General features: G+C 42.0%; 1 protein-coding gene across 1 annotated transcript; it reads right to left on the bottom strand.

Moving 5' to 3' along the window:
- Positions 1-8,093: 8,093 nt before the first annotated feature.
- CUZD1 (CUB and zona pellucida like domains 1) lies at positions 8,094-22,267 on the bottom strand. The gene is given in 6 exon segments (XM_045575484.1): positions 8,094-9,057; positions 9,060-9,184; positions 9,186-9,372; positions 9,375-9,403; positions 9,405-9,568; positions 22,109-22,267. Coding segments are annotated over 6 exon segments (771 nt in total). The 3' UTR covers positions 8,094-8,950.
- Positions 22,268-27,212: the final 4,945 nt, after the last annotated feature.

Genomic DNA, 27,212 nt, shown 5'->3' with positions numbered 1-27,212 from the left:
TGAACATTACTATTCTATCTCTAGGGCTACTGTATATGATAAAATAAATTATTACAAGAAAATTGAGAAAAATGTTTGTTGGCTGCCAAGCATGAGGCTCCCCTCCCCTTCCACCTCGGGGAGGGAGCGAGAACAAAGGATAGAACAAAAAATGAAAAGAGATGCAGCAAAAATGGTTTGGAAGGATGACAGGGATGAACGTAACGCCAGGGGGAAAGAAGAAGATATGTCCACAGAGAGGAAGAAATGTCCACTCTTCTCCCCAGAACTAAGAACGGGGGAGGGACTGAGTGGAAAAACAACTTTTCTGATCTATGAATTTGAACAAAAAAGCTTCTGGGCTTTTCTCTCTCCTTTGAAGCTCTTCAAGCCTCCTCTGTGCCCCAGGCAGTCAGACCTAGGAGTGGCTCAGCCATCAGGAGGGGCCTGCACTGGTCCCTTACCTGGGAGCAGGGACTTACTTCTTATTAATCCTGGGGTCAAAAATTTATCACGGTTCTCCCTGTATCTCCAGCCACGTTCTTCCATCAGCTTTGTTAGAAATAAACCACCAGTTTGTCTGCTGTAGCTTATTTTCCAGTTGGTTCTTGATTTGGATTGGTAAGAAAGGGGTCTGTTTATTGGGCCTTCAACTAGTTTTCTCCCATGTGCCATGACCCTCCACCCAAACGTCCTTTTTTCCTCGCCTGTTCTTTGCCTGTCTGTAAGCAACAATGCCCTGGAGGATTAAGTGCTACAAAATATAAGATGGAACAGATGCTGTGCTGAATGATCTTTTCTGTCCCCGGGAAACCCCAGACTGAAAGGTGCTTTTGAAATATGGTATGTTTTCATGAGGCCGAAACCGTGCTACACTGTTTTTTATAACTAGTATGATCTGGGAATCTGATCTGTACTGTGACTGCAGCCACATGGTAGCTCAGATTCTGAAGCACAATCCCTGAAAATCACGGAGCTTCTGTGGGAATCTGCCTGTCACTCAGCCTGTGTCGCACCACGTTTATCATTTACTGTCTCTTAGACTCCTGCTGTCGGATCTGCAGCTCCCCACTGAGTAAAAGTAATGAGTTCTGAGCATGCTCACGTGGGCCCCTAAACCAAGACTCAAGTCAAGATATAAATATGGTCCCCGTGCTGTAGAATGGTTACAAAATATTGATGCCTTAGGGGCAAAAATTCCTATACATTTTTATTACCAATTAGTTAATAAATTGATGCTAAAATCTACACCTGGGGAATCCTTAACTGATCTCTCCTTTTTTTTTTTTTTTTTTTTAATGTCCACACACAGATAGTAATAGCATGTAATTCTATGGGAATGGTGATTAGCACTAAGGCATTTTAAGATCCATTATTGTTTGGAAAGATTACTTGATTTTCTAATTATTAACATGAGACTGTGTTAGGTTAAATGTGTCCTTCAAAGTGTCTAAGGTAACCACTACAAAAAGAGTGTGTAATTTTCAAACATATAAAGGGAGAAATGTAAGAGGAGCAGAGTAGATAATAAAACTAAAAACTTCCAAATGTATCTCTGTAGTTGAGAGCAGACATGATCTGAAAATGATTTACGTTTGCAAATATTCCAGAGCACACATAACTCCTCCACCTGTGCCCCTCAAACCCCACTCCCTCACGGGGGTGGTCAATCTTCTCTTCCCCTCTCTCACCATACACACACATACATACCTATATCTTTGCACTACATTCTTTTTATGTTCTCTAGTTCTTTTTAGATCAATATTATGTCTGCATTTTAAGCACTTCGAAAATGCAATTTATTCACCCCTTTGATTGAATCTATGTATTAACAAACGTCACCAAGAATCAAAAGCCAGATAGAATATAACTGAATTTTGACGTTATATTATTGATAGTATTAGGGCTTTTTATATATCTTTATTGATTTCAGAGACAAAGGGAGAGGGAGAGAGAGATAGAAACACCAATGATGAGAGAGAATCATTGATTGGCTGCTTTCCACATGTCTCCTATTGGGGATTGAGCCCACAACCCAGATATGTGCCCTGACCTGGAATTGAACCATTACCTCCTGATTCATAGGTCAATGCTCAACCCTGAGCAACACTGGATATGCAGTATTAGGACTTTTAGAACCTATTTTCAACGACAAGCCAACTCTCAAATGTAGCTTGCAGCAGTCACCACCCTTTCGAACCTCATATACCACCAGTCGTCCATGGACCACCAGTTGGCGACCGCTGCTCCAAAGGTTTCCTTAAATCACTCATTTAAGATGGGAAGTATAGCCGAAACTGGTTTGGCTCAGTGGGTAGAATGTTGGCCTGCGGACTGAAAGGTCCTGGGTTTGATTCCTGTCATGGGCGTGTATCTTGGTTTCAGGCACAACCCCAGTAGGGAGTGTGCAGGAGGCAGCTGGTCGATGTTTTTAGCTTTCTCTTCCTCTCTGTAAAAACTCAATAAGGTTTTTGTTTTTTTTTTAAAGATGGGAAGTATATGCATTAAATCTTTCATTGATAATGATCATGTAGGGGAGAAAGAGGAAGAAGCAAGCAGGTCATGGAAACACGTGGCAAAACCCAGGGCTGGCAATCAGTTTGCAGTAAGGAGTGTAAGAACCTCCCCAGCCAGTTCCATCAGCCATTTATCAACACCACCTCTTCCCTCGTTCCTGCTTTGATTAGCTGGTCTTGATTTGTCAAAGGTCGCACCACCAGGTTAGAATTAGATTCAGTGTTTCATTATTATGGCCCCTAGGAAATACAAGACTGTCTATACTTGTGAATAATGCCATCAGCTATAGCTGAGATCTGCCCGTAGCCTTTATGCCGCACAGCATGATCTGATGAGAAGGCAGGAACTTAGAAATTGGATTAAAACATGAGCAAAATTCAACTCTTTAGAAAGGCGCTCCCATCTATTCTAAGGAATTGAATTTTTACAAAACAAAACAAAAACAGATGACAGGTTAGTACTAGGTTCAGTGTGGTGATCATATTGTAAGGTGTCTAACTGTTGAATCACTATATTTAGTACATCTGAAACTAATATAATACTGCATACCATCCACACATAAATTTTAAAAATAAATAAAGATTTTACATTAAAGGGGGTGGTGGGAGGTAGAAGAGGGTGGTTGATAAATGGTGAAGGAAGGAGACTCAATTTGCTGAGGAGAACAAACACAATAGTGCACAGATGATCATAGAACTGGACACCTGAAACCTATATAATTTTATTAACCAAGCCACCCCAATAAATTCAATTTTAAAAAGCTTAAAATTTTGATTTTAATGTTTCATTATTAGAGCCCTTCAAACTTTATGAATATCCAGCAGCAGATTTTAAATCCATTTGATTTAAAGTGAACTAATTAGAAAAACTCTAAAGAGCTAGACTTTTCCGTTACATTTTGATTAGTATACCACACTAAATATTTCCCCAAAACTTATAAAATGTTACATGGATTTGGAAATTCTCCTCGATTGCCATTTTGTTTCATAAAGGCACATTGAACTGCACATTTAACTTATTTTGTGTATCTGATACTCTTTGGTAGATGTATATTAGGCAGGGTTTTTTTAAGACAAACATATCAAATGGTTAAGCTTAAACATAAACTTACTGCTACCAATTAAAGGTTCCTCATGGTAATGTTTTGAAAATGTTCCAGAAATCTCCATTTCTTTCAAAGAGAGTTAGCCAGTCAGTGTCACTGTACTTGTCCATACAAGTCATGGCCCCAACCATTCAGAAAGCAAAGAAACAAAAAGCCTTTTAGACAGACGATGTCACAAATTCTGGATTTCATTTAATTCCTTTTGGCTTTGTCAGGTTGCAAAGACATGGAGTGAACACTGAAATTTTTAAAGACGGTCACACTTTATCTTTTTTTATTAGAGCCTATTTTCTTCTGCTGTTTTTCAGGAATAATCACTGTTGTAAGGATTAAATGAGATAATATGTGTAAACACTCAGAATACTGCCTGGCATATAAGATGACCTAATAAAGGTTATTTGTTGTTGTTGGGGATTTTTTGGGGGGGGGAGTGTCTATTTTTTTTTTTTTCTTGAAAGCTTCTCTTCCCATCCTACCAGCCCTCCATGCCTCTGTCAAGAGGGCACCTTACCTGTTCCAGCATCTCCGGGGTTCCCTGATCTGCTCTGCCCCGACATAACCCGGAATTCCGCCTTCGTGCCCCACTCAGAACTCTACCCCTATTTTCTCATCAAAGGAAATAGGTGATTTACGACTGCCCATCCTCCTCTGTGTAAGGGTCCTTCTCTACTAGAAACACAGAGAACCAAACCTCAGATTCCCCCCAGAATAATAGTCCTGAGCTTGTCATTAAGGAAACTTCTGGCTTTGGATGAGGCCACTTGCCCAAAGGTACCCTTCGTGACTAAGGAGACCGACCACCTGCGTGGTTTCTACAACCTGTGTGGGGGAGATGGCACAGCTATATGAAAAATTCTCTAAGACTTTTCACTCTGCTTCCCCTGGCCTGGAGGGTGTAGGCAGGTCTGTGATCCGAGCTCCCTCCCAGTGGAGCTCAAACTGGCCCCACCCACCCTCCCTGGTCTGGGGGTCCCCCGAAAAGCTCAGTGAGCTCGGCCCTTGCTGGGGACCTCACAGACTTGGTGAGCATGCTGGATGCTGGGTGAAGAGAATGTTTTATCTAACCTACGGAAAACAGAGAGAAAGCGATCGCTTTGTGAAGATAATTAATTTGTTCATTCAACAAATACTCAGCGAAACATCTACTCTGTTCTAGGCCCTGAGGTTACAGTGAGGAACAGATCAGACTTGACTTGGGCCCTGTGGCCCTTGGAACACAGTGAGTCAAAGCCATCATTAGAGAGGCCTGACCGCCCTCCACCCCCAGCCCATTCCCTCTACAGGGAATATGGAACAAACCGTTATTAGCCCTAGGATCCCCCACCCAACAGACCTCTTTCTCTCCCTTCGTCCTGTCCTGCTCTTCTCCTTCCTTTGCCATTTCTCCCTGACTTTCCTCCCCATCAGCACTCTGTTTATCGCTCTACTTTTATCCAACTACCCGCCACACCAACAACTCGGCCCTCGTTCTGTTATTCTCCGGCCAGTTCTAAACAGAGCGGTCTTTCTCAGCTCTGGATAGACAGCAGCTGCTGAGCTCTGCCACGGTAGGATTCAGGAGGCACAGGTGGGGCTGTCCTGGCTGCTTCCTAGAGATGCTGGTCTTTAATATATTCTAATAGGCTGCAGCTTCGGTTACTAAATATCATTTTCTTTATCTCAGTTATCAGGAAAAACAGACGAGGTGTGGAATTCAGGTGTTTGCAGATGGTGAAGACTGATCTTCGAGTTCTAAGAATTACACAAACGTCCTCTTTTATGTAAAATGTCCTAAATGGTTTTATGCAGGAGGCTGGTAAGATGCCTGCAAGACTATTTAAAAATAGCAAATGTACCAGAGCTGTGGGAAAAGGCTCAGCTAGCCCGGCTGGTGTAGCTCAGGGGTTGAGCTTGCACCTATGAACCAGGAGGTCACAGTTTGATTCCTGGTCAGGGCACATGCCCAGGGTGTAGGCTCAATCCCGTGAGGGGAGGAAAGTGAGGTGCAGGGTACGCAGGAGGTGGCCAATCAATGATTCTCTCTCACCACTGATGTTTCTGACTCCTTCTCCCTCTCCCTTCCTCTCTGAAATCAATAAAGTATATTTTTTTTAAAAAGAAGACAAGGAGCCCTGGCCAGTGTTCTCAATGGTTAGAGCAATGCCTTGCACACCAAAGGTTGGCAGTTTCGATTCCTGGTCAAGGGCTGTATCTGGGTTGCAGGTTCAATCCCCAGCCCAGGTCACGTGAAGACTGACCCAGGCCAGGTCACGTGCAGGCAGGAGGCAACCACTGATGTGTTCCTCTCACATCAATGTTTCTTTCTCTAAAAATAAACACCGCGCTGTCATCACTGCACTCCACTGCTCTATACCAATGCAATGCAGGTTATTTCATTTTACAGCAAATCTACCCTTAAATGTGTAGCATTGTTGCTACAGTAACCCCTTAGAGCTAGCTTCTCTTAGATGCAGATAGTTGGTGAAGATGCTAGTAAATAATTTAGGTTATTATTTGAAAATATAACAAGAATTAAGGTTGAGTAAAATTCTGACATATTGTTAACTTATCAAACATTTCAAGCTACTTTTGAAGTGTTTCGTGTTTAGCAAAATGCATTTTCTAACCAGTATAATTCTCTTAACTCAATAAGTTTTGTTAAAATTATTAATCTATACATTTTTAATTAATTTATACTTTACTCATCAACTCTATTTAAAGGATATTTTAATATCTAGGAATTTATGTTAGTTTCTTTTTACAGTTTTCTCTCTCTCCTTAAAATCTATAATGTCCTGGTGATAGGACGTCACCTTGCACCAAACTCTCATATATTAGGATCATTTTGAAACCCTGAAATAAAGAGAATTTTGAACAATATTACAAAACGAACCATGGAATTTTTAACTAAAATAACAGTTCTTTGAATATGTAGTTAAGTGAAATTTTGGCAAAATAGCTAAGAGTAAAAAACATAACTGGGAAGTCAACAGACCAGGCGTCTATTCTTGGTCTTTGCTTGACCTAATCTTAGCTTTCTACTTCAGCCAAATATTGAATATTCTTCACTAAACCAAACACAACAACCCTTTTCACTCCCCTGCCTAATACGGAAGACACTGTTAAGAGGGCATCTGAGTGGCCCTTGGGCTGTTCAGATAAAGAATGGCCTATGAGAGCTACACGCGTGCGTGGTGAAGAGGCAGGGAGGCAGGCCCCCTAGCTGCTGGGGGAAGCAGGAAAAGAAGCCGGCCATCTGGAAGTCAGTGTCGTTCAAGAGCAGAAGCCTTACAATTTTGACTCAAAAATCCACCTCTGTGAGTTTCTCCTAATAAACACCAGGGAACTAAGTAAAAATATGCTATATGAAATATTAAGCGCAAGGTTATTTAAAATAATTTAGGGGACTATTCATTAGTAGGAGAAAATGAGATGCAAAAGTGTTCATAATATGTTTAGTTTTAAAAAGTTATCAAATAGCCGGGACCGGTTTGGCTCAATGGATAGAGCGTCGGCTTGGGGACTGAAGGGTCCCGGGTTCGATTCCGGTCAAGGGCATGTACCTTGGTTGCAGGCATATCCCCAGTAGGGGGTGTGCAAGAGGCAGCTGATCGATGACTCTCTCTCATCAATGTTTCTAACTCAGTGTTTTTCAACCTTTTTTGGGCAAAGGCACACTTGTTTCATGAAAAAAATCACGAGGCACACCACCATTAGAAAATGTTAAAAAATTTAACTCTGTGCCTATATTGACTATATATAAAGTAATTCTCTTGAATAGGAATCAAATAAACACAAAGAAAGTATTTTATAATTACTTTATTATGAAATATTAAGTAAACAAAATAGTGAAAAATTATAAAATTCTTGTCTTGTCTGCACCTTCGGCACACCAGGCAACATCTCGCGGCACACTAGTGTGCCGCGAAACAGCGGTTGAAAAACGCTGTTCTAACTATCTCTCTCCCTTCCTCTCTGTGTAAAAATCAATAAAATGTATTTTAAAATAAATAAATGAATAAATAAATAAATAAACAAACAAACAAAAAGTTATCAAATAGTGTTTACGGTATGATTTCACAGAAGTGTGTATAGATATTGATACTGAGGTAGATCAATAGGTCAATCTATCAATAGATGGATGTATAGGTAGATGGAGATATATTTGCAGGTATAAATATATATATAGTTCTAGAATGTTCTATATGTATATCTATATCTATATGTTTATATCTAGATAAAATGTTAATAAAGATGGAATTTGGGGTATTTTAATATTTGTGCTTCTTATTTGTATTTTTTCTGAATAAACATGATTTTCTTCAATAAATATGTTTCCTTCAATAAACAAGTATTATTTTATAACATGGAAAAATCATTTAAGTAAATTACATGAGGAGAGACTATCATATAAATCAATTAGCAGACTACCATATTACTCCAAAAGAAAAATTTTATTATGAATATTTTTATGCATTTATACTTTTTTAAGCCCAAATTCAATCAATGTGGCTGATGACATGGAAGCTGAGTCACAGCCGCCTCCCCGGGTTTCAGGTGGGGACCATTGAACGGGCAGGTTTTGATCTCCTAGACCTCCCGGGGTCTTTCTGACTTCACACAAACTCTAGGGCACTGAGCCACCCATCACCTGAAACATGACAAAAAGGCACTGAATGGCTGCCTCAATGTACTCTCCATGCACCTGGAAGACAGCTTCAGATTCCCGAAGTGCAGGAATTCCACACTGTGCCTTTATATGCCCAGCAAAAGGGGAGCCAATCCGTCAACCCACGTTCCTTGGCCGGAGAGCTCAGGGAACAGGGAAATTTGTCTTGGCATCCAGTTCCTTCTTGTTTTATCCATCTCGGGCTCCCTCCCTAGTTTAATAACAAAAGAGGAAATGTGGTCACCTCCACTAAGGACCTCGGAGTGAGATGTTGCTAGTGTAATATCCTCTCTGTAAAATGCTGGCTCTTAAGAAGAGTGCTTTAAAGAAATACGTGTGGAAATGCTTTTTTCCAGCGATAGAAGATTGGGGTTCAACCTCATACATGACAGACAGCCTAGATGCTGTGCATGAAAAATATAGAAAGGAACTAATACTGAATCCATTTCCCCATTTTATTTAAGCTGCGGGACATTCTAGAAAACAGCACGCAGAGCAGACATGTGTATCTACTAAAGGTTCAGCATGCAGGTCTCACAGAAGGAGACTCTCTTTTTATTCTTTAATTTTCTTTAATTTGGTTTGTGAGGTTTTCTCCCACTTTATGAAGCTCTGCCTAATTTGTTCATGATGGATCTAGGAGGCAGCATTTTTTTTTAGCATCAGGTGACATGCGCCTCAACTTGAGACTGACCCTTTAGTTACTCATTCTGCAGCTTCTGGTGTTTCTAGTCTGTTCTCTGGCTCACAAAAAGCCCCCCTATGATTGTAGCCACATTCACAGCACTCAGAGCAAGGACCATGAACGAAAGAGAGGCAGACTGTTGAAAGGTTGACTCAGAGCTGCTTCTGTGTGTATTTAAGACTGGAATCCTGAATTTCTACTTGTACATCTCTCCCTTTTCAGACAAATGGGTCCTATGACAAAATTAGTCTAGAGAATTGTTCCCTTTCCTTCTAGAGTCACGGCTCTGGTGACGGCAAGAACCGATGATCACTCCTACCACATGTCAAACCCTGCGCTGGAGATGCACAAGAATTCTCAAGAATTTAAAACGATTAAACTGGAACCTTCTGTAGTGTCCAGATGAGGAGTACATCTTACAGGTCTCATCTCAATCCATCCACTCTTGGTCAGGTCATAGGCTGGAGACGGCCCTACAGGAAAGGAGGAGGAACACCACCACATCTGGATCTGAGGTGTAGAGACTGACTTGAACAGAAAGAATTTGGCACAAATCCACAAAATATAGTGACTTCAGTAAGCACTCTTTTAATAAATTGGATTCAGAAAAATAATATTGTTTCTTCTTATCTTTCTTTTATTAAAGGTCACTAATTAAAGAATAATTGTTGGATTTTTCTTGAATGAGCTAAAAGAAAGACATGGTGTGGTCATTATTCAGATCCTTGAATAAACCTCTCCCCAATCCCCAGGCTCATTAAAAAAATATTGAATCAATACACCAATTAAACTAAACCACAGGGTGGGGCAAAAGTAGGCTTATAGTATTGATTACACAAAACAGTTTGTTCTAGTAGTATTATTTATTAATTATTGTATTATTTTTTGATACAAACAACTATAAACCTACACAGTTTATTCTTGTATTATTACTTATTTATTATTTTTCCATATGAACAATTATAAACCTACTTTTACCCCATCCTGTGTTTCCTAGTTAAGCCACCTAACTTTTTCCTATTCAAACTAATAAAATACAACTTCTTATTGTTGGTCTACTTTGCTCATGGGAAATCCCATCCCTTATAACTTTTCACGAACTCAATGTCAAGTGTGTCTTTTATCTTCATGTCAGTTCACAGTTGATTATGTGCCCCCTACGACGTTGCAGACGCAAACTGCTCTTACAAAGCGGTAGCGAGTATACAAAACAAGTTATTGCTCAGCAGCAGCTATTTAGTAATGCATCATGTGACTCATTGTTTCCCCACAAGTTTATGTGACTACTGCCAGCACCAGAAGATATGTTCCTTTGAGTTATTGCATATTTGTTTCAGCTGAGCTCCTTCAGGTAGACAAAGCACAAAAGAAGTTTAACTTCCTTAGTAACTGCTCAAACTTGAAAATAGCTAATACAGAAGAAAATGGGAACCGGTTGTAAGTATACTGTACCCTATGGGTATTAGGATATCTCTTGGTTTGTATTTCTAAGGGGATATGTAATCATTTTACCTTTTAAAAAAGTTATTAGTTGAGAAATTTCTTTTCCTAAGGAGAAAAAAAAAACAACTAACTTGTTAAACTTTTCATCATATATTGCACTAGATCATCACAGTGGGTTTCCTAAGCCACCTTTAGCAATATACACTTGCTTCTTAAAAAAAATAATAATAATAAAAGTCATTTCTCAAGCACCTCAGTCTAAAGTTACAGCTGTATTTGGTTACACTTTGGATGGGAAGTAGGCTGGTTGCTTTTCTTCTTGGCTTCTAAGCCTTGCTCCTGAATCCTTTCCACACACACAACTCTTATTTCAAAGAGAAACCCCACTGGGAGGCTGGGAGATCTGACTGTGAGAGAAGGAAGTTATGCTAATTTCCCACCGCCCAAGACCCCAGTGAGCAAACAAATACATGCAGTTCAGGCTCTGCCATCTCATCCCGCTTCCCTTCCCCCCAATACCTTGTGTCTACGTAAAAAACGTCCAAACCTACGGAGAATTTTTATGAACTTATTTGAGCCAAACTGATAACAATTGCCAGGAATTGACAAAACGCTCCAGAGAGTGGCAGTTTTGCAGCTTATTTTATACATTAGAGTCAAAGCAGGAGATGTAAGAGGGTTTACATGAAATTCTTTGGCATTAACTACATTCCTATTGCCGTGCAAAGATCAACAACATCCATTCCCAGAACTTATTCATCTTCCCCAGCTGAAACTTTGTCCCCATTAGACATTACTCCTCATTCCCTTCACACACACACACACACACACACACACACACACACACACTTCTAGTCCCTAACAACCACCATTATGAGTACTCTAAGAATCTCATTTATGAAGAATCATATAATATTTGTTCTTTTGAAGCTGGCTTATTTCACTTAGCATCATGTCTTCAAGATTCATCACGTGTCAAAATGTCCTTGATTTTAAATGCTGGATAAACAGTGTGTATCTACCGCATTTTGTTTATGCATTTATCATTGATGGACACTTGGATTTACTGCCTCTTCTTGTGTATTAGGGTTTTTGTTGTTGTTGTTTAAATGAGAAATAACTTTTAAAGCCAAGTTTTTCCTGAGAATGTATTTAGTACATAAAGCATCAAAATATTACTAGTTTGGCCGGGACCGGTTTGGCTCAATGGATAGAGCGTCGGCTTGGGGACTGAAGGGTCCCAGGTTCGATTCCGGTCAAGGGCATGTACCTTGGTTGCGGGCATATCCCCAGTAGGGGGTGTGCAAGAGGCAGCCAATCGATGACTCTGTCTCATCGATGTTTCTAACTCTCTATCTCTCTCCCTTTCTCTCTGTACAAAATCAATAAAATATATTTAAAAAAAAAAATATTACTAGTTTGACTAGAGTTTCTTATGCTCCGGTTTGAATGTGATTCGTGGTTCTCAGGATGGAGCAGGGAGATAACCTGAGCTAAAGTTCAAACGAGCTTCTTGGGTACTCCTAAGGAAAACATCGCCCTGTGGCCCATTTCCAGCCGCTGACTTCTCTGAGGGCCAAGGAGCCTCCTGGGCAAAGACCACAAACTCTGCTGCATTTGGTATCCAGACACATGCCATGTCTGTTGGAACAGGGGCAGAGCTAAAGAAGGGATTCAGTGAGGACCAAAATACAAAAGAAAATTGTGGAGTCTCAAAGAGAAAGTTTATTCTGAGGGGTTCAGCTGCTGGGCCCTAGAGTTAGTGAGGAGTCGTGGTTTCTGCAAAGGTGGCCCATGGGTACTCCGGAAGCCAAAAAGCTCTAAATGCAAACTCAAAGAGCTGCTTTACTGAACTCCACATGGTTGGGGTCCAGTAAGCCTGCTGCAGGACAGCCCTTGCCACCATTCTCTGATGAGCATCCCCCAGAGGAAGGGTGAAGTGTCCCTCCTCCTTACACAGGAGACTGGCCAGCTGTTCTGGCACTAGTCCTGGTGGTTGGTGCAGGTCTGCAGCTTTGGAGGAGGGGCAGGGAGCTCAGAACAGCCTAGTCTGGCTGCGCCTTTTGTGTGAGAGAGCCAGAATGAATGGTGTCTGTACCCCGTAAATGCACCAATACTCTTTGGGAAGGAGGGAAGGAACATTTTTCAGAGGGTTGGAGTATGTGGGGGAAATGGTGACTGTAACTTGGGCATGGACGTTCGTGTGTCCTCATATGTACCCACAGCATTTGAAGCCTTGGGAACATTTGGTTATTCTTCCTTGGCAAAGAAGGCACTTTTCTCCACTCGATCTGCAGAGGACACTCTTGGATCTAGGAGAATCGGTCCATTCAGGATTCAGAAAGTAGCGAGGTTGTGTAGGCTGTGGCTCTGCTCTGCAGCAGCCTGGGAATGTCAACATCTTTGGTTTTGTCTGTCATCTCAAAACAACACGGAATTTGAGAAATGGTCGACAGTGAGCAGAAAACATTTTGTGAGTAGTTTTAGTGGAAACAGATCAGTTAATATCTCAGAAAAAGACCCAGATTTTTAAAGTGAAGAACCCAGTGAGAATAGTGTATCGGGTTCCTGCACGGTGGCCAGAAAACTAGGCTGAGGGTCAGAAGGATGGTCTTGAATCCATACTGCACCACATATTAGTCATGTGCCTAATGTGCACTCATTTTTTTGGTGACAACCCTCTGCATGCTCACCACAGAGTCAGAATAATTCTTGTCTGGACTGCTGTGCACAGCATGTGAGATAATGAGTGTGAAAGAGCAAGCCTGAGGTTGGCCCACATTTTGTGGGAAAGGAGGCCCAGTATCTTCACAGGTAATTCATCCTCAAACACCTTTTTCTCTAGAACATCCCCAGTAACCTCACCCCATTTATCACCAAACTGAGTCAATCAAGCAATATAGAAACACTATTTTCACACAACAGTGTACCAGCATCATTCATTATATCTATGTAACGTTTAACGACGTTCAGAACAATTCTATGTCTGGTGTATGCCGTGTGTTAGGACTCCTGCATTTGGAGGCCGGTTGCTTCCCTTTCTGCTTCCTGGCTGTGTAACTTCTTCCCTCTGATCCCACTGCAGCAAGCACACAACACGGCAGTGGCTGAAATTGTACAAATGGGTCCAATGTAGTGAACCATCGAGTCCCATACATCATACATGTGCAAAGAGAGCTTATTTTACCGATATATGTATTATCAGACACAATCCTCAAAGTTAGAAGAACAAAAAAAAAGGACAATTTTGACTTAAGAGGGGGATGTAGCGAAAGATATTGGCCAGGATGTCACCAAGCAGCTGGGAAGGCTGGAAACCCAGACCTGGACACTGAGCAGCCAGAAGCAGTCACAACCAAGCCAGAGAAATGGTCCAGAGAGCATTCCCACTGCCCCCTTATCCCCCTGCCCTGTCCCCCTTGAACATCAGACAACGCAGCCTGCCAGAATTGGACTCTGAACACCACTGTTGACAATGCTGCCTCTACTGCCCTGGGGAACAGAACGAACGAGGCGACCCCCTCTTCTGCTGCCCGCCAGGACTCTCTGTGTCCTTATTTTCTTGAATCACTAGCCCCAAGTCATATCCAGGGTTCAAACTTCCAGTCCTAAGATTAATACATTCCCTACATCTAATGTACAGTATGGTGATGAGTAAACAACTAGAGACCCATTGCAGGAAGATTCCTGCAAGAATAGGGCTTCCCGGGGCCTGAGTGAAGCAGAGAAGGGCGTGAAGCCAGCTAACCCACCACCTTCCTGCGCTTCCTCTCCCACTGCCGCTGCCGCCCTCGCCTCGCTCTCCGCTTTCCCTCCCTCTTCCTGTACACTGTCTTCAGTCTTCGCTTCTTGCCTGCGTATGCAAATTAACCACCACCTTCGTTTGTTGATTTGCATACTCACTCTGATTGGCTAGTGGGCATAGCAGAGTGGTGGTTAATTTGCATGTTTCTCTTTTATTAGTGTAGATGCTGTATTATATACTTGAAAATTGCTAAGAGACTAGATCTTAAGTGTTCGCACCACAAAAAAAGAAATGGTAATTATGTGACATGATGCACTAGCTAATGGTCATCATTTTGCAATACATAACTGTATCAAATCCACACATCACGCACCTTAAACTTACATAGTTAAACGTTAACAATGAAGCTTATGAGAAAAAGACTGTATTGAAAATATATATTTCAGGGGAAACCTTTCCTCATGTGGCCTTTTATAACTGCCTCAATAAATTTGGGACAGTTATATATTTTTTCCAATTCAACTTTTTCATGATTTTATGAGAAAGCAGTAACTTCATCGGTACACTGTGATAGCTGTGACAGCCCCTTGCATTATTCACGCATTTTTTTCACAACAGACTCTTCACGTCTTTGAATTCTTTTAGTCCAAGAAGGAAATGGAAACAAGTCAGCATATGCACTCAGCTTTTGAAAGCCTGTGTCCAGCTGAGTGGTCATGATATCAATTACATCATGAAACATTCCTCTTAACCTAAAAAAACTGCTCACGTTCAGAGGTTGGCAGTACTATTTCTCAGCGTTGGGCATACTGGAAGAAGGAAATGCAGACCCCTTTTAAGTACCTTTGGCTGCTGGTGAAAAGTGGGGGGAGCTTTTCTGAGAGGAGAAAAATGTGTGCTTGCCTTTAAGGCAACACGTTGCCCACTGGGTATTAATAAACTGATTTCAACAAAGACTTGCTTATCCATTGCTAAACACTGACCAGCTATGATCAGCCACCCGAGTTCTGTCTTTTCCAGTGCCAGAAAGATTTCCAAATCCTTTCAGCTAAAAAGGCAGCAAAGATCAAAGAGGTGTCACATGAGCTCTCTGCATGCCAAGGAGATACAAGTGCATCTCTTAGCACATTATAATAGTCCTGCTGTTCAGCACTCTTTCCCAACGACCTGTAAAAGTAATGTATTTGAGACAGGCATTTTTCACCAAAAGACGGAAGTATGATTCAGGAAAGGTATATTTAACATGTGCCATAGTCTGTTGTTATAAGTTAATACATTCTACAGAGTTCAGAATTGCAAATGCGTGGCAGATTACCTATAAAAGATAAAAATTGAATGCAACTTGACAAAATGATTTCATATTCCTTGGTCAATGGAATAAATAATATATGTGTTCTAACATTTATAGATTTTCACTTATTTTGTTATGCATGCTCTGCACCAAATTAGAATACATGCACTAGCATAAATATTGTAGCTAGATTTCAATAAGGAGAAAAGAAATGGAGGGAAAGAAAGGAAGAAATGAAAGAAGAAAGAAAGGGAAGAAGGGATGAAGGGAAATCCAGCCAAAGTTGAATTCTCATTAAGCATGATTTATTTTACTTGATGATGATATCATAGTAATTTTCCTAATGTCTTCATATATCCACTAATCATGATCAATAACATTGAAATTTTCACCTGAGCCTGTATTTACTTCTGACTCTACAACACTGACTTGTCATTTATTTCACCATCTGCCTCTTAAATTAGACTAGAGGCCTGGTTCATAAAATTTGGGAGCAGGGGGAGGGGTCCCCTCAGCCCAGCCTGCACCCGCTCAAAACTGGGACCTCTCAGAGGATCAGGCCTAAACCGGCAGTCAGACATCCCTCTCACAATCCAGGACCACTGGCTTCTAACTGCTCATCTGCCTGCCTGATCACCTCTAACTGCCCCCCCCACTGGCCTAGTCACCCTCATCTGCCCCCTCTGCTGGCCTGGTCACCTCCAACTGCTCCCCCCTCCACCCCGCCAGCCTGGTTGCCCCTAATTGACCCTCCCGCTGGCCTAATCACTCACAACTGACCTCTCCCCAACCCCCGCTGGTGTGGTTGGCCCTAACTGCCCCCTAGCCAACCTGGTTGCTCCTTACTGTCCCCTCCCCCCACCATCCTGGTCACCCTTCATTGCCCCCTTTGCTGGTCTGGTTGCCCCTCACTGTCCCCCCTGCTGGCTTGGTCGCCCCACACAGCCTGCTATTTGGTTGTTTGGTTGCCCCTCACTAACCCCCCTGCCGACCTGGTCGCCCCAAGCAGTCGGCTGCTCAGTCGTTTGGTCATTCCTCACTAACACTAACACCCCTGCTGACCTGGTTGCTCCACACAGCCTGCTCGGTCATCCATTTGGTTGCCATGGTCACTTAGACTTTTATTATTATAGATAATGGGTGGTGACACACGCTATGTCAATATCGAATATGTAAAATCTGCCTCTTGCACTATTCTGTAAACTCTGTGACGTCAGGCCCATATCTGCTTCCTGTTCACACGAAGCAATGAGGACACAATGCCCTGGGCATAAACAGTCACTGAGGACGTTCTCTGCACAGGAAATGTAAACTAGGCTGCAGAAATAGAAATCTAGTCAAATTAATTCACGTATAAAAAGAGTCGGGAAGTTTCTTATCCTCCTCGCCTCATGCTTTGTCTTTCCCTGTGCATCCCTCCGTTCTCTTCGCCTGAGCCGTTTCCCTGACCCTCTCTGCCCTCAGAATCTGGGAGCACAGGAAACCCAGAAACGGCTCTCCCGGTTCTGACTCCATGAGACTTTGGGTTTAAGTCGCCAGTACACTCTTCAGCCTTGATTCTAATTTACGTGAGACACGCCTGATAGAAACAGTGATATATATAATCACTTAGACAGACAGCAGTGTGGAGATAGCCAGCGGGAAAGGGGTTGGAGTGGGTGGAGGTGGGGGGAAATGAGGACGGAAAGAGACTTTGAAGTTAGGGGCCCAGATGCCGTGTGCAGACGATGTTTTGTTGAGTTGTACACTTGAAACCTGCATGGTTTTATGAACCAGTGTCACCCCAATCAACTCAATTTAAAAAAAAAAAAAATGGCCCACTATTTTCAAGTCATTGAACTAACTTCCCTTGGATTAAGTTTTCTCCTTCATCTAATCAACCGCAGCAAGGGGGAAGCCACATATTAGGATCAGAGCGTGCAATCACAGAAGGGGTGGGGTGGGGGGGGCATTAGGAAAATCTCCCCAAGAGGAAGCTGTGCACAGGACAGGTAAGCATAGACATCTAGTCAAACTGTTGTTGACTGTCAGTTAGTTTTATCCTTCTGCCCCAGGACCTGGCACATAGTGGGTATTTAACAATATTTGTTGAATCAACGCTAGAATATGACATAATGTAGCTTTATAATGGTGTGGAACGGGGAAGGAACATGGAGGGAGATGGAGTAACACCGCTGAGGTTTGGGGCTTTGGAAAGACACAGGCACACCCTCATTGTATTGTGCTTTACAGATGTCACACCTGCTACAATGAAGGTTGAACCGTCCCAGCAGCAAAAAGATTACTAGTCCCTTCATTGCAGGGTGTGGAGTCAAACCCACAGCATCTCTGAGGTCTGCCTTTATGTAATGCCTCAGGATGGGAAGAATTAAAGCTAGAAAAGTATCTTCCTTTAACTTTCCTACTTAAGTATTGCTTTTCAAATGAAAACTCTCATCAAATCCATCTTTGGGAAGTCAATGAAAAGAGACTGATTTCCCAGAGACTGACACAGAAAGCGGATTCCTGGTATGTAGGATATCACGCCTCAGAAACCCTTGCCCACTGCAACCAGCGCTGGGGACGCTGCACATTTTCAAAAGGCCGCAATGCTGTGCTCTCCTCTTCGCTGGTTCCCTGGAGACTTTAAGCCATTTGGAATGGCAGGAAGGGTCCTATTGTTAATTTTAAGATTGAAGAAGTAATGAAACAACTCCCCCTGTAATAAAGGTCCCCTCATAAAATATGCTGTGAAATGGAAACAGTTGATGGCTAGACAGATGTTACAGAATCACTGGCAGCAATGCCCTCTGCTTCGTGTTGAGAGCAAGTCATTATTTCTCTCTTTCTTCTTGTGCAGGGCGGTTCCCTCCAGTGCCCACAGGAGCATTTACTAGCTTTTCCCCACCCTTCCCTTCAAATACATAAAATCCTGTAAGGGGCCATAAAACCAAGCCCAGATGTGATCACAGAAGCTGGGAGCCCGGCCACGGCAGCTGGCAGAGCATGCTGGGAGCACCTCCGCCTGGGTGTTCCCCGGAGGAATGCAGGTGGCACGCAGCACATGCTCTCAGGGTGGCCTGCCCCTCACGGAGCCACAGCAAGTGCTCACCCTCAGTACCCGCTTTTAGGAATTCTTCTTCCAAAGGTACGACGAGGTTACTAGACGAAGCAAAGCAGAATTCCTACAACAGATTTCACATAGAGGGGCTTGGGGGATTCACCACAGCTACCTCCCAACTGTACGTTGTGTATAGACTGCCAATGTCCAGCTGCTTTTCTAGAAGGTTGCAGGCTTACCACTGAGGACAGTAGATAGCTGAGCTGTGTCAGCCACCCTTCAGACGGGGGCCATGGTTTTAGTTCCCTTGCCAGCAAGCCGCGGACTTGGATGTGACAGGAACAGACGATCAGCTGCTCCTTCTAATCACTCTCTAGGTCTGTGACCTCCAGCAAGAGGCCCAGTCCCCAAGGGTGCCCTGCGGTCCCGCTGTGTGATAAGCTGCCAAGGGAAGCTGCCAGTGCAGTCTTGGGCAGAGATGAGAAGTCACAGGGGCAGGGCAGCACTTCAAGGCCTGCTAATCCTGCCGGTGGCCTGAGGGATCAGCAGGCTGCCCTGAGGACGGAGGAGCTGAGTGAAGGGATAGGATTCCCGTTAGTGCCTCGGAGCTCCGGCCGGTTTCAGGAAGCACTGACCGGAGTGAGAGGTGCGTCACCAGACAGCAAGGGTCACTCCTCTCTTCAGGACAAGGACCTGAGTGGCCCCCGCTGGGACTTCTCCGGCGGCCCTCGTCTTCGCACCTGGTGTTTCACTTCCATTTCCAGGAGGAAAAGTCATTTTTTTCTTTAACATGGAACCCCTTTTTATCTCTTGCCATCCTCCCGCCTTCATGCCTGTTTACATAAGTTCAGATTCTGCCATGTTCTCTTCAAAATACTCAGAAACCTCTTCTTCATGTCACTTCTGAGCTACCTTCATCCCAGGTGCAGGAAATCCCCATCTCCCCGTACCACACAACACCCTGTCCCTCCACAAGAACAAAGAGAAAAATAAGCATTTGCTTCCAACATGAAGCAAAGGGCATTTTCACCCAGGGCGCCTGTAGCATCTGTCTAGCCAGCAGCCTTCTCCACCTCACAGCTCATTTTCTGAGAGCTGTGTAGGGTTGGGAGTTTGATTAAACAGAAAGGTGAGACAAACATGGGCCCTGGCCTCAAGGAATTCCCAGAATCCAAGGAGACGCAGACATGGAGCCATTACAATCTGATTCAGTAAGTATGATAATAAAAGCATCCATCAGTTCAGAAGAAACAGAGGACAATGTGATGAGAGAAAGGGAGGTGATGTTTGAGCTCGCTGTGGATGGTATGGTCAGGAGTTTGCCAGCCAGAACATGAGAACATTCCATTCCCGAGGTAGGCAACAGCCTGAGGACAAGCACAGAGGCTTCCAACGAGCAATTGTCTAAGTTCTGGGAATTGCAGGGACATTTGACATCTTTTATATTAGCTGTACACAAAATAGAGTATAAAGTTTATATAGTAGAGAGCAGGCTCAAAATTAGTTTTAGCATTGCTTTATGTTAAAATTACATTAAGAAAAGAAAAAAAACAACTGTTTCCCATCTACTAGTAAGATAGCATTTCAGACTAGAGCTAGAATACAGGCTGTGTCCCATTCTAAAGAATGTAAGTTGTGATGTTATTCTACTCCTAAAACCACAATGGACTCTTGAGGGCAATTTTATAAGATGCAAAATCAAATAACCTAATAATACCAGAAAAACAACCACCATTTCCAAAGTGCCTGTAATGTGGCAGAGCCCAAGCTCATCAAATCATACACACAGTCTCATTTACCTTCATATTCACAATAGCTATTTGATGTACATATCATTACAGTTCTACACTTAAGGAAACAAACTCAGGAAATACCAAAGATTTTGCCCACAAGTGCCAGAGCTGGGATTCAAATCCCAGATTGTTTTGATGCCGCGGCATCCTTCCCCACCCCCACCCCCAAATCCTACCAGGAATCAGTAAATGTTCATTAAGACTAAGACTTATGACTGTGTAACTAGTGGCATGTATGGCACAGCAGAAGCAGCACTATACCGAGAATCAAGAAGATAATAGTCTAGTCTCCACACATCTATTGATATCTCTCTGTGACTTGGTTAAATTACTTAAGCCTTGAGGAGATTGAACTAGATAATTTTAAGGCTCTATCATGCTAGAAAAGACTAAAATGCTCCATTATTACAAGCATTGCTGCATTGTGGGTTTTTCATTCAAGTATTAGTTATCATCTTGAAAATAAGTTCATCTTCCATAAAAGCCAAATCATTAAATCAATCAGTTAAATTCACAGAGCTCTATACTAAATCTCGGCCAGGTGTTAGAGACTCCAAGTAGATCTCACTCCACTGGGTTCACTTCACGGATTAACCAAAACAGCCTTTATTTATTTATTTATTTATTTATTTATTTATTTATTTATTTACTGAAAGTAAATACAGTGTGACTCTGAGCCTCACCAGTAAAATGAGAACGGGCATCGCTCATTCACTGCACTTCGCTTTATTGTGCTTCACAGATGCTTTTGTTTGCTTGCTTTTTGTGCTTTTTGGTGTGGTTGTTTTTTGTTTGTTTGTTTGTGGGTTGTTTTGTACAAATTAAAGGCAAGACTCTCCACCAGCAAAAAGATTATAAATCACTTTATTGCAGTGGTCTGCAACCAAACCCAAGGTATACTTGTATTTTCAAAATTGGCAGATATGTGAATGCTGTCTCTTACACATTGCAGAGCAGGGGAGTGAAGATAGATTGGGAAAGACATTTGATTCAGTAGATATTAAGCTGTGGAGCAGGTGTCTTCAAACTACTGCCCGCGGGCCACATGCGGCCCGCAGAGGAGTCTGATCCGGCCCGCCAGGTTTTTTGGGCAGTGAGCGCAGCCAAGGTATTACAGTAGGAATTAGTAGTTCATATAGTCCGGCCCTCCAGCTCTCTGAGGGACCGTGATCTGGCCCCCACTTTAAAAAGTTTGAGGACGCCTGCAGTGTGGAGGATGAGAGAGAGAAAATGGAGAAATAAATTAGGATCAGGGAAAATAGACATGATATCCCCTCACCCACTGTCATTTACCAAGGAACTATTTTTCAATGTTTTGGGGGAAAGCATGCACAGTAGAAGAAATGCGGGCTAGAAATCCAAAGGACGTAGTTTCATTCCATCACTGTCACTCAGTCCTTCTGTGCCACTTTCCTCATTCATTTATGAAAATCTAGAAAATCCCTGCTGAGCAATTTGGTTGTGTTGATTAAATGAGGTAATGGGCATGAAAAACGCCAACTATCAAGTGGCATAATGTAAGCCCTGTGTTTTCTGCTCCCCGACCTGCAGTTAAATTAGTGCAAAACAGTTTTACAGCTCTTGGATAGAAATAAAAAAAATAAAAATAAAAAAAGCACATTCCCATCTGAGAGATCTGAGAAACACTGTCCTGGTGAGAACACAGCTCTGAGCCAGATTTAAGTCGTAGCTGCTGCGGCCTTTCAGTGTGACATTGTACAGGTTCCTCACCTTTGCTCAGCTTCCGTTCCCACATCAGTAAATGAGGATAATCATCCTGCAGGGTTGTTATGAGGCCTAAATGAGCAATCCTTGGAGGATTTCATTAGATAGACCTAGGCTGCGGCCGCCGGAAGTCCCACCTGTGGTGCAGTCACCGCCGCCCCTGCTGCCCGGCGGCTGTGGTTGGTGCTCTGAGCTCCGCGCTGAGAGCCATCTGAGGGGGCGCAGGTGCTTAGAGAGGCCCACTCGCCGGCGCACAGGTGCGTGGGATCCGCCTGTGTGAGATCCGAGCGAAACATCCCCCGTGGGTTCCGTGATGGTGGGAAAAGTCTCAGACTCCCAGCTGGTGGACATTGAGGATCTGGTTCCATCTGACCTCAGACCTCACTGTGGCTTGGTCCAGCTCCCTTCCGAAAAGGCAGCTTCCTGCGGTGGGTCAGACAGCCCGCAGTCTGGCCCAGCGGCGGGCAGCTGAGCGCGGAGGGAAGGGGGAACGTGGGCTCTTGTGTGTGCCTGCGGGGGGAGAACACAGCGCTGGGCCGGGGGCCCCGCACCTGCTTGTTATCTTGTCCATGGCCGGCCTTCTCACTGATGACACCAGAACCTCTTCACATTGACCTATTAGTGCATTTGTAACGGGACTGATCTCTTAGTACATTGGAAGGTTTTTGTTTCCTTAGACTAGTAGGTGATCGTAAAGAGATTTGTTTTCAGTTTTTCTTTTTGTGGACTGTCCTCTTGGCTGTGCTCTCTGGAGAACTTGTTCCTCTGGGAATCATATTTAATGACGACATTTCCATATTGAAGTGAGGTAGGTATTAAAGTGGTACGGAGGGAGGTGATGCATTTTATTCTGGACGATGTTTGTAGTGTTCGATGGCTAAGTATTAAAAGCATTCAAATTAAATCCTTAGCATTCAGAACACTTGCTTTTCTCGATTGGCCAACTGTCCATCATGTTGGACTGAGCTACCTCTTTCTGAAACTATTAAGATAAATAATTGACAATAAAACTTTGTTATAAAGGGGGGGGGGGGGCGGGAAAGCCACAACTACTTGGTGTCTGGTACATAGTGACGACTCAATAAAGGTTGGCTCTCACTACTCTAGCCAGCATTTTTTGGACAAAACCCTTATGAACAGCCCACGGTCAAATTTTTCCCTTCCCTCCCTCTCAGGTTCTGCCAGCTGGGTCCTACTTCAGGCCACACAATGACCCTTGGGCATTTTGGCCAAAGGCAAGATTTAGGAATGAACTGAAGTTCAGTGTTAGCCTGGAAAGTTGTACTTTATCTGCTCTTCAGCTTCAGCCTTTGTAAGGTCTAACAGTTGAATGCCTACTTCAGTGTGCTTTCTGGCATCCAAAATTTGTAATCAACGACCATGTAATTACATAGGTTATGGTCATACCTAATTAGTATGGCATCCTGATTTATGATTAATGATGGAATATTCTCCTCCAAACATTTTAGGTATAATATGGGAGTGAAAAATTTCCTAACTGCTGTTACAATAAAAGCCTAACAAGGCAGGCAATCGAGGCTAACGGTTCCGTTAGCCAGGCAGCCCCTTAGTCCTCTCCCTCACAGCAAAGGCTGTAGCCAACTAGTCCATTCATCCGTTGCTCAGGGTCTGCTGGTCAGCCCCTGCACATGCTTTATATGTTGAATTATTTCGATCAGTTTAAGTGTGAATGTGCTTTTAGAATGCAAATATTTCTTACATGATACAATGCAAACTCTACTATAAAAGGGGAACTTCTCTACTTTGATCACCATTATATCCAGGCATCTTAAAATATTTGCTAAAGACTGAACAGACGAGTGGTAGAAAGTGATTAGGAAAGTACAAATGACCAACAGGAGGCTCCAGGTTGGGAAGTCCTGGGAAGCACCTGTGCCAAGCCCTGTGCCTACCTCTGGAAAGTAGAAGGCAGGAAAAATCTGTAATAATAAAAGCGTAGTGTTCTCGTTAGACCAGCCAGCCAAAAACCACCTTTCAGATGAAGCCGGGCTGCAGGAACTGAGCCCCTTGCCTAAGTTTTGTGCATCAGGCCGCTAGTTAGGAGGTAAGTTGGACAAAAGAAAGGGAGGGGGGAAGAAATAAATAAGAGCCTAAAGGAAAAGAAAGGAAGCTCTCTCCTTTGAATTCTGAGGCACTGCTTTACTTGCTGGGGAAATACAAATATACTGCTAGCTTAAACTAAATGTATCCCATCCAGCTGATACTGGCTCGATTACATCAGATTCTCACAACTACCATCACAGCACGTGTCCGGTATAACCTGGAAAGGCAGGCTCTGACTTTTTTTCTGGACTCACCCTCTCTTACCTCTAAGGACCCAGCAGTCTTTTCTCCTGAATAAATACCAGAACCCCAGGCCTATGGCAATGAACTTTGAAAAACGTTTCATCCTTTTTGGGTTAGAAACTGCATTATCACAACACAATAATCAGCTGACTAAAATATAAACAGCACAAAGTTCACTCTAAGCTCCTGGAAGGCAGGATAAGATTTTTTACATCTTTTTTCCTCACAGTACAGACATATGCTCCAAATTGATTGACCCAGTACTCTGTGACCAGAGATCAAAGTAAGGATTACAGCAAATAAAGATAAAATAAATGACAGATAGGGCAGCAATTTCTTCTCAGGGAACTATCTTAATTACATTTAAAATCTATGATATAGATTTCTATTTCCTCTGTATGTTTAATAACAAAAACACCACTTTACCTAGATTCCATAGCATTTTGTAAAATGGGAAAATTTTCTATAAAATGAAGTGTAGAATAGCAGGAATGATAACTTAGTGTTAGGTTAACATTAAAATATAAAGAGCTTTCACAAATTAATTTTAGAATTTAATTGAAAGACAAAGTTCAGTATTAATTACACCACTTTAGGAGGAAAAATTGATTTGTGTGTGTGGGGGGGGGGGTCTTTTCCTTTTTTGAAAATTATGTATACCAGGTTATTAATACAAAAGGCAAGAAAAATCTTACAACTTTTTGCCTTAGTTGTTTTATTAGAGAACATAAAGTTTTCCAAATAACATCTCTTAGAAATGAGGCTAAAATTGATATAGTCTACTACATATGGTATCTAAATACACAACAGTATCTTCCTAAATCAGCTCTGTCATTTATAAGATACCTATTTATTTAACAGTATACATTTAGAATAAAGGAATTAGAATCTTGGTGTAATTTCAATCTACTCTGAAGTACATATATTTAAATTGAACACCTTTCATTCTTTCACAGATATATATCGTTTGATATCAATGCTGTTCTTAACTTAGATTTGGAAATAAATGTCTTATACCCCTAAAGGTCCACTAAAATTCAATTATCAAAGTTCTTGTAACAGTTATATTATTAGTATATTTTAAAAGTCCGATCACTATACTCAAGATTATATGGGGTTGATTTCAATCCTAACTACATGTACTAAATTATTTTATATATGAAATAAGTGTTTGGTATTTTAAAAGAAAATCTTTAAAACATCCCAATTGAAAATAATAAAAAAGAATGAAATGAGTAGTTTCATTAAAGAAATAAAAACAAAAAAAACTTATATATATATATGTGTGTGTGTGTGTGTGTGTGTGTGCGCGCGTGCGTGCATGTATTTAATATATAAAAATAAACCTACAAAACAAATCTATAAAAGGATATTCTACCTCACAATAAGCAAAGCTATACCAATTTTTAAAAGATTTATGCTTCACTTTTTGAAGAGGCAAGGATGCATTGCAACAATGGAGGAATTAAAACAAACAATTGCAGGAGTAATCTTATTAGAGGGAAATATAATATGTATCAAAGTTTAAAATGTATACATCCTTCCCCTAAGTAATCTAAATTTTTGAGAAATTACACTAAAAAGATAATAGGACAAGTTCATCAAGCTAGAAATACAAGATATTTGTAATAATGAAAAATAAGAAATGGCCTAAATGTCCATCCAAATGAAAATTTTAAAATAGCTCTGGTATATAAAAAAACATATCAAAGACCTTCTCCACTATTGAGTGAAACAAGCAGATTACACCCAAACTACGTGGTATGATCACATTATAGTAGAAAAAGCAACAGAAACAGTATGTTCTAGTGTAAGTTTAGAAGAAAATAAGAAAAGTTAAATTATTTAAAATAGTAGTTATCAATTTAACTTCAATTTTTCAAGTTACTTTTGCCTTTTTGTTTTTGTTATTAATCCTCACCTGAGGATGCTTTTCCATTGATTTTTAGAGAGAGTGGAAGGAAAAGAGACAGAGAGAGAAAGAGAGAGAGGAAAATACCAATGTGAGAGAGGCACACATTGATTGGTTGCCTCCTGAACTGGGGCCAGGGATCAAGCCTGCAACCAAGTTATGTTTGGTAACTTGACTGTAATCGAACCCAAGGCCCTTCAGTCCATGGGCCAACACTATACACTGAGCCAGACTGGCTAGGGTTCTTTTGCACCCCCTCCCTTTTTTTTTAAAGTAGAATGACTAACTGTAAAGAATAAACAATACACCAGCCAGGCAGTCGGTCAGTTTGGTATTTGAGAAAAAAACTGGGACTAGACAAACTTCACATGACTAAGAGTGAACAGTTTCTTGGCCTGAACAGTGATAAATAATGTCTCATTTATATCCATATGCCTTTCCACACATTACCCCAACCAAAGTGCACATATCAAATGCCTACTTTATTTTGCAGGATCATTATTGACAAATTACCACTCTAGGATCCTGATATTTCAAACAAACAACATTTAATCTAGTTTCAACTGTTCACTGTGTGATCAGGCTATTTCAAGTCTAAAACTACTTCATTTACATATTTCTTCCCTTTTAAAAAAAATCCTCACAGAACTACTGAGAAATTTTAATAGATAGCAACAACTATTCCCTGCTTTAAATATAGACTAGAGAAATCACATACAAAATCCTATATAATAAAAGCCTAATATGCTAAGTATCAGGTTGGCCATTCAACCAATCAAAGTGTAATATGTTAATATGCTAAAGCCATTCAACCACTTGCTATGATGAGCACTGACCACCAGGGGGCAGACGTTCAGACTGGTAGGTTAGCTTGCTGCTGAGGTCTGGCCTATCAGGACTGAGCAAGATGGGCCAGACATGCCCTGGAGCCCTCCTGCAGTCCCTCCCCGGCTGACCAACCTCCCATGTCCCTCCCCAACCCCAATCATGCACTAATGGGGTCCCTCAGCCTGGCCTGTGCC

Source organism: Pipistrellus kuhlii, unplaced genomic scaffold (genome assembly GCF_014108245.1).
Source record: "Pipistrellus kuhlii isolate mPipKuh1 unplaced genomic scaffold, mPipKuh1.p scaffold_m20_p_7, whole genome shotgun sequence".
Taxonomy (NCBI): domain Eukaryota; kingdom Metazoa; phylum Chordata; class Mammalia; order Chiroptera; family Vespertilionidae; genus Pipistrellus; species Pipistrellus kuhlii.
The sequence above is the reverse complement of the archived record's forward strand: the minus strand, read 5'-3'. Positions and strand labels throughout refer to the sequence as shown.